General features: G+C 44.5%; 1 protein-coding gene and 1 non-coding gene across 2 annotated transcripts in view; one reads left to right on the forward strand and one right to left on the reverse strand.

Annotated features, from left to right (window-relative positions):
* Positions 1-4151: 4151 nt before the first annotated feature.
* Positions 4152-13725, reverse strand: part of LOC149348187 (fatty acid synthase-like) — a 62332-nt gene continuing 52758 nt past the window's right edge. The window contains exons 22-24 of the mRNA XM_089541700.1: positions 11014-11149; positions 9719-10045; positions 4152-4369 (exon numbers count right to left, since the gene is read on the reverse strand). Coding sequence (XP_089397826.1) covers positions 4152-4369; positions 9719-10045; positions 11014-11149 — 681 coding nt within the window. The remainder of the gene's footprint in view (positions 4370-9718; positions 10046-11013; positions 11150-13725) is intronic.
* On the forward strand, positions 8346-8419 carry TRNAA-GGC (transfer RNA alanine (anticodon GGC)). Its single transcript has one exon. It is a non-coding gene; the product is annotated as a tRNA-Ala (tRNA).

Raw genomic sequence — 13725 nt, forward strand, 5'->3', positions numbered from 1 at the left:
CAGTCCCCAACGAAACGCCCGCACCGCGGCGCGCCAGTCGGTGCAAAATGGCCGCGCCCAGGAGAGGCTCAAAAATCTGGTCTATATGTGTCATGGAAAGAAGCCAGCGGACTAAATAAATAAACAAGGCAGGTTTTGAAATTGTTTACGAGAAAAAATGAAGAGCGGGCGTTTGTGTCAAACAAGCACTACGCCTACGATCGAGAAAATCGAATTGCTATATGTCTCTTGGGCGTTAATAAATAATGTGCCCAAAGATCCTGGCACAGTTCTGAGCTGCGAACTACTAGCTCGGGGCATCTTGGATATTACATTTGACTGAGTAACTTGTCGCCCTTTTTGATTGAGGTAAAGTACAAATAAAATGTTCCGTAAATGTAAAATGTCGCGTTGAAGCCGAGAAATATCTGTTAGTACTCCCAAACGATAAAATCAGTGAATTTCAATGTTTCAAATTTTATGTGTCTTCTCGTCGTTTTAACCGACCTCCGCAAATTAATACTAAACAAGAAAATATCTCTCAAGCACACGCCATACCTACACAGAAGCAACAAAAAGTTTTCTTTCATCCCAACTTATTTTTGCAGCATTTCGGAACGCTGCCTTGTAGTAAATCCTATAACATTCGTAGTTAAACAAAATTTTTGTAATGTGTTATAGTTCCTTGTCCTAGCGACAGAATGATAGATAAAAATTTCATTAGTATAGGAAATCAACAGAATACGAAATAAAAACCTGTGTTTACGATGGAACGGCAAAGCATTTTGTTGTATTTTGTGCATGAGTAGTCACTGTTTTCAACTGGTACCTTTTCAAAAGAAAAATTGAGAGCTAAATGAAGCGCTACATATGTATTTTATTTTCATTCAATCCGGTCTCCAATGCTGTCCCATATTCCAAGATTTGCAAACTAAGGCTAGTTTAGAGAAGTTGTCTCTTTTTCGCATAATGCACATTTCTTACGTTGAAACCATAAGCACAGGCATCAACGGGTGTTTATCAAAAACAATAAATAGATCAGTGGTCATCACTCGGTCGAACTGAGGCTGTCTATTCAATTATTTGACGAAATGACCCCTGATCGCAGTGATACTTTTTTTTCCTGATCTGATCGCAGTGATACTTTTTTTTCCCCGGCATTCCTGATCTGATATTCTCACCCGATTCAGCCTTTATCTGTTATACTTGTCATGTTTTCAAATCCACTCTTTAACCCTAACCTAACCGTATATAAGTCATCACTTTCGTATCCTGTGCTCATTTCTCTATGAACCACAAAATAAATGCATGGGCCTTAATGCATGTGCCATAATGTCATATTCGCATTGCAATCTCAGCACCACTTAAGCCGCGAATACGTGTTCTGATTCTATCCCGGAGTAAACGATCGTTCTGGGAACCAACGAATCGGCTCTAGGAGCTTTCCAGAAGATGGTGTAAGTGAAAAATGCCAAAATCAAATGCCAACAAAACTTGCTCAGTAACAGCACTAGCAAGGTATAAGAAACTTGTTGTCATAAGAAACTTCGCCATTCCTAAAACAATTCAGTCGACAAGCTGGCTGTTTGTTAGACTCACGCAAACATAAATAGTTGCATATTTATGCGCAGTGAGTTCTCCTTTCACATCTTTTTACGTATGGCACGATCACGAGCCAGATCACACTGAGGTTCCGGAGGCGTCATGTGTAGACGCAGATTTTTCAGGCAGACTTCGTAGTTTGCTGATGTGTACAGTGCAACGATGTCGCCCCACTTGCAATGTCGCCACTGACGGAATAAATTACTGGCCAGCACTTCGCCAAGCAATAATTCACGTTTTAGCCTAAGGTACTTCTAGCGTGGCATTTTCATTCTGCCTTTTTGCTGAGTTTCAATCCAGGACCTCTCACGTGATGCCCGTGAAATGCATTCATCGCTGAAAAAAATTGTGCCGACCATTCGGCGCACTTTTTAGGAAGGCATTCCAGGCGATGCCGTTGGGAAGAAAAAGCCGAAAACTTAAACGATATACCCTGCAAAGTCTGTTTTCTGCTCAGCACCGTAATCTCCACCTCGCAATTTCCTGCTCCTTAACGGGACGCCATCTCACATATATCGCGAGTTGCGCAAATAAACGCGCGTGGTAGAAAGCTTCTCCCAGCTAAACGGGCGCATTGTTCGAGCTGAAATTTCGCAGAGAAATGGTATTTGGCCGGCAGAATTGTTTTATACTAAGATTGCTTGGGGTATTTACCTGATTCCAACAGAATACGTCGGATAGTCACATCGTCTGCGGCGACGACGACGGAAATCAAGCTGTTCTGTCGGCGATCACACCGGTTGCGCCATCTCGTTTGTTGGCCGTGAAGATTCAGCAATGGAGCGAGATTCGGAAGGTTTGAAGACGCTCTTTCAACTGATCTTTTAATGGTCGCAGAAAACATGACTTGCTGAAAACATAGTTTCGCCAAGCTAAGTTTTCTGTGACCATTAAAAAACCAGTTGAAAGACTGTCTTCAAACCTTCCGAATCCCCCTCGTTTGCCGAATCTTCACCACCAACACGCGAGATGGCGCCACCGGTGCGATCGCTGACAGAGCGGCTTAATTTCCTTCGTCGTCGCCAACGACGATGTGAATATCCGACTTATTCTGTTCGGATCAGGTAAGTAGACCAAGCAGACGTGGTACAAAACAATTCTGCCCACCAAATGCCACTTCTCTGCGAAATTTCAGCTCGAACAATGCACCCGTTTAGCTGGGAGAAGCATTCTACCGCGCGCGTTTATTTCCGCAACACGCGATAGAAAGGGTACCTTTCTGTGTCGCTCGCTCCTGACATATCTCCAGCTAAAGAAATCGGTTGTATGATATATGCCTGCCCCTCATGTAATGTGTTCGCACTACAAGCACTTATAAACAATCGGGTGCTTATTAACGGAAATGAGGTGAACCTGCTTTGTTGCCGCCAACAAAATGTGGTATTATGCAGCTTAGTTTCGAACCGTACCTAACACTCCAGACACGTCTTTTTGAAGGTGGATTAAGCTTTAACTGCCGCTATTTCTTTTTTGACACTCACTGAGAAGCAGCTGGTCAGCAGCAGTGCAAAGAACTAACCTTTTACGGACCTAGAAAAGGAATTTTCGTTTGGACAAAAAGTGCATTCACTAAGGAGCAACTCGATCGGTTCAACAGCCGCGGTTCTTTTTCACCTTGTGTTTTCTTGCTTAGTAATACTGAGTGCTTTGAGGAAAAGAATATTTTTCTGAGTATCTTATTCCTTACGCAGCGTCTGAATATTTTGCATCTTAAATGAGAAAAATATTCGATAATATTGAAGAATGATTTATTCAATGAGCATGAGTGGTATTTCTTTCAGTATGAAGTGCGTCCAGAATAATCTAGCCGCAACATAGAGTTTCTTACTATTACCTAGAGGGAAAGCTGGCGACCCTTCTATGGGAGTTTGCGTGGAGGTCCCTCAAGACCACTTCAGCCACCATGGGCGCTCAGAGCATCATGGGGCGGTGAGCTACCGACTGCAGAACTACAATTTTTGCCATAAAATAATGCAAAAATAAACGCTTTTTGATAACCAAGAATGTCCTAATATTCAATATCCTGTCTAATGATTGCAACAAATGAGCAGAAAAGCATGCAAATGCAAAGTTTGCCCGAAATAAGAGCTGACTCGCTCTCCTATTGGCCAAGTATTGAACATACAAAAACTAATATTTTGTGCTTAACAGGCGCACTTTTAAGAAGAAATATGTTTTCAAAAAAATATTATTGGAAAAACATTTTTAAAAGTTCTTTAATGGTATTTCGGAAATAAAAACCATTTATTGGCCTCGTTTGTTGTTGCGGTTTCACTACTATGGTTCTCGCACACTGAGTTCGCGCCAAAGTCGTCTGCGAACACACGAACAGCGTTTTCAGAATGAAACATTTTAGTAGAGCTACTCATGGTTCCCGAAAAAATACGACTGTCCCGCAACAAATAGCTCACCGCCCCATGATGCTTTCAGCGTCCATGGTGGCTGAAGTGCAGCGCCGCCAGCTTTCCCTCTAGGTATAGTAAGAAACTTTATGAGCCGCAATGAATGAGTTGATATTATATCTGATATTGAAAACTATGGAGACTACCAATATGATTAAAAAACCGCACCTAGGGCTTGAACTCACCCCGGGAGTCGAAGGTCATGCACTTCCCATCCGGAGACAGCACTCCCAGACGCAGGAAGCCCAATGATGTGGCCGGTTTCAGGCAGAGGGCGCTTCCACCCACGACGGCCGCCTCGCACAGTCCGGAACGAATAGCGAGTACAGCCTGGTTCAGGGCAGCCATGGTGGATGAGCATCCCGTGTCTACAGCCATGCTCAACCCTGGAAGTGAGGCAGCAGGACCGAATGAACAGCCTGCTTGAAACTTTTACGTGAAAATTCCTATCTTCTCACATGACGTCGGCATTGATCATACAGAAGTTCATCCACAGTCGGCGTGCCCTCAACTTGATTAATAAGGAATACAGGGAATACAGCCGGACTACTTGAGCGTCGGATACTGAAAGGTCAGAACATATACTGACACCCTACTAAAATAGTAGCGAAATTCTGAGGAAGCCATGCTAAAACCATCAGGTCAACTTTTGCAAGGCATGTTATCAAGTTTTAATGTCATAATATTTTATATTTCTCGTTCTTCAGGCGACTTCAGGTCTTTCTAGCAGGATGTGACTTCGATACACTAGTGTGGCGTCGAAAAGTTTCTCAAAATAAACGCGAAAAATAGTGCAACGATGCAATTCAATCGCAAGACCAACACAACTCAGCTTTTCTACACTGTGAACAAACGGGATATCAGGAGAAAATTTGCTTTTCATAACTTCGATTTTTCTTCGACGTTTTGGTGCTCCATTCCGCAGTTTGCGGGTTTTTTACATGCTGACGGTCACTTGCACAGCTCTGTCTCCTACAGGAAGCATTGTACGATTGTTCCGGTGACTTGTGCACCCGAGCTAACTTCTCCCCACCCTTATCCAGCCGCTTTCCTTCACCAGGGTGATGTGGAGAAGCGTCTCCTCAGGATGTGCTAGTCCGCTAGTCTAAGGGATTGCAGAGCTGCCTCGGGTGTCTAGGTAATAAATGACTGGCAGACTAAACGGCATTTCCGACATTTTGATTTGCTTTAAATATGCCTGGCAAAAGAAAAAGAAAAGTGGTCAACTTATATATGTGCAACACGATTTCCATTCTAGCAAAGCCCATAATTTTTCATTTTTATCTCCATACTGATAGAAATGCTCTCCCCGCTGTTGCGTCGGTACTGCTCACACCATTCATATGGAGAAAGGACCAAGTTAAATAATAAATAGATAGATTGGTTTTTGAGGAAAGGAAATGGCGCAGTATCTGTCTCACATATCTCAGTGGACACCTCAAACACACTTTAAGGGAAGGGAGGAAGGTGGGAATGAAAGAAGAAAGAAAGAGAGGTGCCGTAGTGGAGGTCTCCGGAAAAGACAGGGGGGCACTTTATTCACCTAAAGTGCGGTGAGGCGAAGGCCGGTGTTGCTGCTTGTGTCACTGATGTGTGGTTAAGATGTTAAGCTTCACCTCTAAGAGCGGAACGCGACAGGGTCTTGCAACGCTGCCAGGGCGTCCATAGAAAGTCATCGCCCGTTCGGTTCTACGCCTTCCTCGTCGGTAAATTGGTTTTTGAGGAAAGGAAATGTATCTGTCTCTCATATCTCGGTGGACAACTAAACCTCGTCATAACGGGAAGGGGGGAAGATGGGAGTGAACGGAGACATCGTATTCACTAGACGCGCCTTTTTTCATTCCAAACCATCGCGCTGGCATGGCGGTGCAATAAGGAAAAAAAAAGCGCTCGCATGGCGGTGTGGTAGCGTGCTCGTCTCGCACTGCGGAGACCGGGGTTCGATTCCTGAGCTCGGCCGATTTCTTGCGGTTTTATTTACGTGCTCTGACTAGAAAGGTTAATTAGGCTAATTGGTTAAGTAAGCAAGTAACTAATCTCAGTCCCACTTACTTGGAGCATCACTATACGATCCCTTTAATTGGTTACATGGTTAGTAGCCAAAGTATAATTGGCCCGTTTGAAATTCGCGCACTGTGACGTCACAACCGTTTCGACCAATTGTGACATTTCTGTCGACAACTCCTGCTTACAACGTTGAGGCATTAAAGGCTTCCGCCTTAATAATTTCGACCACCTGGGGATCTTTAACGTGCTCTGACATCGCACAGCACAGGGGCGCCTCTTGCGTTTGGCCTCCATCGAAACGCGGCCGCCGCGGTCGGGTTCGAACCCGGATACTCCGGCTCGGTAGACGAGCGCCTTACCACGGAGCCACCGCGGCGGGTAGTTAAATACCAGTAAATACTAGTAAGCGAAGTATTTAACTTCGTCCTTTCAACCTTCATTTGGGAAGGGAAACGAGCGGAGGCCAGAAGAATGAAGCAGGTAAACAGCAGAGGAGTTGATTTTTGCCTCAGGGAAGGAAAGGATAGAACATTAGCCTAAACGGCACAGGTAATCGGTCAATTAGTGTAAATGAATGGTTTCGTTCTGGTCATTGGTAGGTCTAGCATTTGCCAATACGTTCCCGGTATTGGGAACACCGGAGTTGCTAAACATTTACAACGCTGTTTGAGATACAACGCATACAAGCCCTAAAGCTCAGGAGGAGGAGGAGGAATAAGAGGAAAGGCAGGGAGGTTTACCGGGGTGAGGGGATAAAAAAAAATCAAAGAGAAAGGAGAGTAACAGAAAATTGAAGTCACATCAAAGCTAGCATACGTGAAGTCACAGCCTGTCATGCAGGCCAGTAGTCCGCAAGAAGCGGAGCAGTGCCTTTGAGGCCTTCACCGCCGACGATCGCCGCGGCCAGTGGCCGAGGATCTTGATTTCAGTCAGTGTGGCTTAATAAAACTTAGGCACCAAGTTGTCATCCATCCCTATGCACGTCAGTTGTTTCAGCTATGAAAATACATTTAAAGTATGGTTTGTTCACTCCTATTATCATTGATTTTCACCACATTACATTTCCTAGCTACCTTTTATGCAAATAACAAGTCGTGGAAAATTTTCAGCTGTCCCTTTGGACGAAAAAGCAACGGCGCTTGCAGTAACTCAACTGCCGGACCTGAAGTCTTATCCAACACCACCTTCACTGCTCTTCCACCAGTATACATCGCAGATAACCTTTCGGAGAATGGAGAACACCATACTCCGCGTGAAATTTCGTTAGAAATGCAGGCAATGCTGCAAACCGAAAACATCTTTTCTTAGCCTCCTGAACGTAATCTCCAATAGTAGTTTGAGGGTTCCTTTCACAGCCGAGTATATTTTAATACCGATTATTAATAGCATATTTCTGCAATAACTGGTCACACTCAACTGGTCATACTCAACGGGAAAAACGTTTACTTTAAACGGAAAATTTTCTTTTGGGTGGTGGTGGTGAAAACATTTATTAAGAAAGGACAGGAGGTATGCTTGGATCAGCCCGTAAGGGACCGATCCTTACAAACACTAGGTGGAGGTCCCTAGTATGGGACCCCAGTGGCGGTGGCCGCCGCCCGGGCGCGCCCGACTAAGGATTGTTGGGCCTGTAAGTCGTGGCAGCCGAGCAGGGTCGCCTCCCAGTCCTCCCGGGTTGGGTTGGGGATGGGGGGAATAGCCGGGTTGGAGGGGCAGGCCCACACAATTACAGACGCTTCGGCCCTTTAGCTTCCTCTTCAGTGCCAAATAGGGTTGTCGCCAAGTACAGTCCTAGAGTCGCCTGCCTAGGTGAAGACCAAGCTGTCAGTTCTTTTAAGGCCTAGCTCCATGACCTGCCCACTAACCTGCCATGCATGTGACCGAGGCCCACGTGGCTAGCAATGTAATTAGGCACCTCGAAAATGTCTAAGTTTTCAGTGGGTCAATTGTTTACCCCAAGGTGGGGTAAATTTGTAATGAGGGAGTAATTACTCATTGGCATCCACCCAAGCGCAGCCATACGGCTACAAAGGAAAGCTACACAGCTTTCTCAGAATTTTCGTAGTTAAAGAAAAATTCGTCCTGTTCCGGGGTTCCAACCCCGAACCACCACTTCACCGGAGCAGTCGCTCTACCAACTGAGCTCACCGGGACGGCAAGCTACGAAAATTCTGAGAAAGCTGTATAGCTTTCCTTTGAAGCCCTAGGGCTGCGCTTGGGTGGATGTCAATGAGTAATTACTCCCTTATTACAAATTTACTCCACCTTGGGGGATTCCCCTAAACAATTGACCCACAAACTGTTCCCACTTCGAGTTATAGATCAATTCGCTCTCGCCCTACCATAAGCTTGCCGTCCCGGTTCGCTCAGTTGGTAGAGCGACTGCTCCGGCGAAGCGGTGGTCCCGGGTTCGAACCCCGGACCAGGACGAATTTTTTTTTAACTACGAAAATTCTGAGAAAGCTGTATAGCTTTCCTTTGTAGCCGTATGGCTGCGCTCGGGTGGATGCCAATGAGTAATTACTCTCTTATTAGAAGTTTTCAGTCCAGTGCCCTGCGACGATAACAATGACCATGCCAACGACGCAGTAACCCGCGTAATATTCACTCGGACAGTTAGCAACCAAATCCCCCATTGTAAGTGGGAGAATACACCGTGCCGGTGGGAGTGGCTGTTTTTGGAGCGTTCCCGTAAGTGAAGGACGTTTCTAGTTTCGTACACCTCTGTACACGAGTGGCATGCATCAAATAGCGACATAGCAAGTTGAGATAGTTGTATGCGGGTCATCTTTTGAACGAAGCGCAAAGAAAGATGACAGTCAGAAACAACGCTAGCGGTTTTTTTTTCTTTCGGTGTGGTCTCTCTTCACGTTTTCTTTCCAAATTGGAGTATATCGTTGCTTCATATGATTACTTGTCACTTGCGGTGTTCACTTCGTCTCGAGGTCTCTGCCATTCAGTAGCAAAACTCAGTTCTCGACCCAGCTAAAAAAACTATTATTGCGAAAGCAATACTGCGCTAGGTTTTGAGCCTTCAGCGTCGTCCCGGCGGATCCACGTTTGACCTTTAGCTTGACCTCTGTTGTGACTTCACGACAGACGGAAAGAAAACTGGTGCCCAACTCAGCTCGTCAGTGCTGCCCCAGCGGATCCACGCCGCGACGCGCAGCAGCTGCGCGCCGCTGCCGGTATTAAAAAAAATTTTAAAAAATGAAAAAGTAAAACAAAAGAAAAATAAAAAAGAAGAAAAGTAAGAAGAAAATATTATAAAGATTAAAAAATAATAGTAATAAAATAAAAATAAGGAAAGAAAAGCTCAACATGGTGGCTATTGCCACCAACTCGTTTCAAAGCGGCCGCGCCTATCGATTCTTTCATCCATCCATCCGGCGGTTATCTCTACTTCGGCCCCCGGATTTTGCCGCGTAGCTCGGAGCTTCTAGACAATCATCCGTTAGCGTCGGCCGCTCGTTTTGGCGACCGAGGCACGCATAAATCTCCCAGCACGTGGGGGCCCTCGTGTGGTGAACATAATGCCATGTAAAACAAATGGGAAAAACTTTGATAAACAAAAGCTTTACTAAGAGCACTACCAAGACACACCACCAGCCAAACCAGGCGCAGCCAGGGCTATTCCTTTCGCAACTTACCAGGCTTAACCAAGCTAAGCCTCTGCCAATTTTGTTGTTACACCGAAGATGGGAAATTAGCACTGCATAGAAACGCACCGTGGAAGTCGAATGAGTGAGTGATTCGGTTGGCGAACATGGTCAGCGCGCTACCGACCAAGCCGTATCCATCATGGTTCTCTGTGTCGAAGCTGAAAGCCTCGTGTGATTCACAGTGGGTGCAACCAATGAAAACGCCGATTTGACGGCCCCGCAGAGTCGCCGGGTCATAGCCGGCATCCATCATAGCCTCGTACGATGTCTCCATCAGAAGACGCATCTGGGGGTCCATTGCGTGCGCCTGCCTAGGGGGCACGCCGAAGTACTCCGCGTCGAACAGGGACAGGTCACGAATACTGCCCATGCGCTCCGGTAGGCCCAAGTGACCTGAAATGTACGCATTTTTGGAGATTGAGGCTAGTTGCATTTTCAAACATATACAAAGTCTACATATGCTGGTCAAATGTTTTAGGGGAATCCCCCAAGGTGGAGTAGATTTGTAATAAGGGAGTAATTACTCATTGACGTCCACCCGAGCGCAGCCATACGGCTACAAAGGAAAGCTACACAGCTTTCTCAGAAACTTCGTAGTCAAAGAAAAATTCGACCTGCTCCGGGGTCTAGAACGACCCTGGACCAGGACGAATTTTTCTTTAACTGCGAAGTTTCTGAGAAAGCTGTATAGCTTTCCTTTGTAGCCGTATGGCTGCGCTTGGCTGGATGCCAATGAGTAATTACTCCCTTTTACATATGCTATTCCCTTTAATTCTACTACCCGAATAAAAAGTAATTACTCGCGACACCCAATGAGCAAACAAATGGATGAGCACTGAATGCTGTCCATGCACCGAGTGCATAGGCAGTATATTCTGTTCCGAAATGGTGGATATAATAATGAGAGGGTATTGAAGTTGGGCAGATCACTGGAATTATAGGAAAAAGTTGAGTAGGGCAAGGAGAACACACAGCGCAGTCGATGTGTACACTCCAACGGTCCTATAATAATCATGAACGTGATTAGTTGACATCTAATGAAATCAGAAGCGCTAAAATTTATCTGAATCACTGTGCTTGCTGTGTCCCAATTTACCACTCGTGTTGAACATTTTTTGGAGAAATTTCCACCTATATGCCGATAAGAACCATGCTGATTATTCTGAACTCTTAGTTAGGCGAGATTTCTGTGTTTATTATCCGCGGCTTCTCTGAAAGCTGATGTTACCATTGAAGCATTATTAGCCGAATACTATAAATCCACCGTCGAATATGCAGTACCTTCTTTTTTTTTTTGGCATGCACTCCAAAACTTCAGTTCCACTTTATAGAGCACATGCCAGTTTCGGCAACGCACATACCCCTAGGCCAGCGCGTTTCATCTGTGATGAAGTCGATACCAGCGTAGAGCTTTTCCTTGAACTCTGCAAAGCTGTCCGCTTGTGGAAATCGAGCCGAGAAACCGGTGATCACGATGTCTCCTTCTTTCTTAGCCATCTGCAGGTGAAGAGGCAATTGCGAAGGTAATACTTTTGAAACTTTCTGTGGCTATCTAAGGTTCGAAAAGAATTCCAGCGCTTTTCTAGCTTGCTATTGAATATGCAGTCTTAAAATGGAAAGCGGTCGATACTAAGCGCCGTTTCATCGTTACAAAAGTAGAGAGGATGAGACAGCCCCAGAGCCATTGTCGGCGCATATGTACGTCGCTGGAAACAATCTTAGTATACAGGATGTTTCACCTAAGATTTTACATAATTTTTTAAAATAGACTTTTTGAGTTAGAAGAATGCTTTTTTCAGCATAACATTACCAGCGATGTAGTACAACACATTACAGCTAAGACTAGCTAACTAGCAGGCTAGTTAACTAATATTCAAAAGTTAATGTTTATCTTTTACTGTTAGGCCTTTTAATTATTGAGAAGCTGGCAACACACCGTAAGCAATATCCGTATCAGTTTTTAAATTTTTGAAAATGTGGTTAGCCTCCGTGCTGTGCCCCAAAAATTTTGGCTTTTTTGACAAGTTACTAACACTGCAGAAGATGCTTTGCCGTATCTTTTCTATTGGTTAGTTATTGGTTATTGGGGTTTAACGTCCCAAAGCAACTCATGCTATGAGGGACGCCGTAGTGAAGGGCTCCGGAAATTTCGACCACCTGGATATCTTAACGTGCCCTGACATCGCACAGCACGCGGGCCTCTAGAATTTCGCCTTTATCGAAATTCAGCCGCCGCGGCCGGGATCGAACCCGCGTCTTTCGGGCCAGCAGCCGAGCGCCGTAACCACTGAACCACCGCGGTGGGGCGTATCTTTTTTATGTTTTTTTGTCCTATGTTTACTTTGTACGCCGTATCTTGATAGTTCGTTGTCAGCTTTAGATTGGGCTGGGCTACCTCACCGCCACCGAGTCGTTCAGTTCTTTTGGAAGGGAATCAGCCCATGAATTACGGAGGGCACTTAGGGCTACTTGCGTCCTTTGAAGATCAAATGAATAATATTTTTAATTTACATTTTTCCTCCATTTCTAACGGCACGCCTAAGCATTAGCATCCAGTCGTAAGGCAACGCACACTCTAGGTTCTCTTTATTCGCAAACAATGAGCATGGTTTTTTGGCCTACGAGTGCGTGCTCACGTCGCTGTCTGAAGGAATTTGGTTGAACTCACGGGACATTCAGAACAATTTTTCTCTTTGTTCATGAAATCATACGGCGTAATGGACCACATGAGGCTTTCGCTTTAAGATATTCTTTTAAAGCCGTTTTTGCTGTTTTCCTGGCTACCGGACTTCCGCCGCAGCTACGTGACCATATCTTTTACGCACACTAATGAATTCAATAAAGATCATCGTCTTTTTAATTGCTATCAAGTTAGGATCACTAATGCACGATCTGTTGACGGTAATTTAGATGGGAATAAACTTAAAGGGCATGCCGGGGGACACATTGAATAGTAGTATCGTAGATAGGCATTAATACTGAGCAGCATATGTGTTTCTATATACAAAGAACTCTATTTCATGTTTTCGCTTCTCTTTTTGAAGAATTACAGTATCTTCAGCGTACACTCCAATCCCGTAAGTTTATCGTTAGGAAACAGTACTGACATTCTGTATCTTAATGAGTTTATGAAAAAAAACGACACAAATCGCCTAAAATGACGTCTTTGAAACAAAGTCAGGCTGTTGAGAATGCTGATACAAAACATTAACGTGCCACATCACACTGAGAACCACTGCTCGGTGTGGCGGGGTGCTTTCACGAGGTTTAGTTTTTCTGGAAATGTTCCAGCGGCCGTTACATTGTCTGTCGCATACGCCAGACCTCATAATCTCAATGATCATCTGAAGTCTATCTCAATGCGCCACTTTCATTTATTCCATGCCCAAGAATTTTTTTGAACTTGTTGATTAGTGATGTTGTCTCAGACAGACTGCAAGGTTCCCATAAAATTTTTTTTTCAAAAGGCTTATTTTTTGTAGTTTACTAAAAGTATTTCAGTTACGCATGCACACAAATGCGGTTTTAAAAAAGGAATGTCCATGCGTTCGCCACGTTTGTGAGATCTCCCCTGCAGTGTTTCCTCTCTAACGTACATAACACCGTGTTTTGGGAAACAATTTTTCCTTCTCGTTATGAGCGCAACAGTTACCGTCCATGAGTTTTATATGTTATTCACGATTCTGCGAAGAAAATGTAGACAACATATTGAATACGTTTCTTCGTATTGCTCTCGGCGCACTGGGGTGCATTGTTTTCTCAATAATAAATCAGAATTTTTATGTCGAGAAATGCATGCTTTTCTCGGTTATTGTATTTTTTTTTGCAATTAAAAAGGTGTGTGCTCAACCAGGTGCTTTCCAATTTCCTGAGTCAAATGGGAATGTACTTTTAAATCGAAAGCATTTCTTCATATCGGGAAAGCAATAAGATAGAAAGATGAGAACAGCTTGGGTCGCAAGTGTTTCCTGTGACTGTAACTCATTCAGATGACCGTACAGAGAAGCCAAAGTTCAAAAAAAACATATCCACTGCGGCGGCGTCATCTGTTTTGATATCACTGTTATCCAAGG

Source organism: Amblyomma mixtum, chromosome 4 (assembly GCF_055824585.1).
Source record: "Amblyomma mixtum isolate Tamu chromosome 4, ASM5582458v1, whole genome shotgun sequence".
Classification (NCBI taxonomy): Eukaryota; Metazoa; Arthropoda; class Arachnida; order Ixodida; family Ixodidae; genus Amblyomma; species Amblyomma mixtum.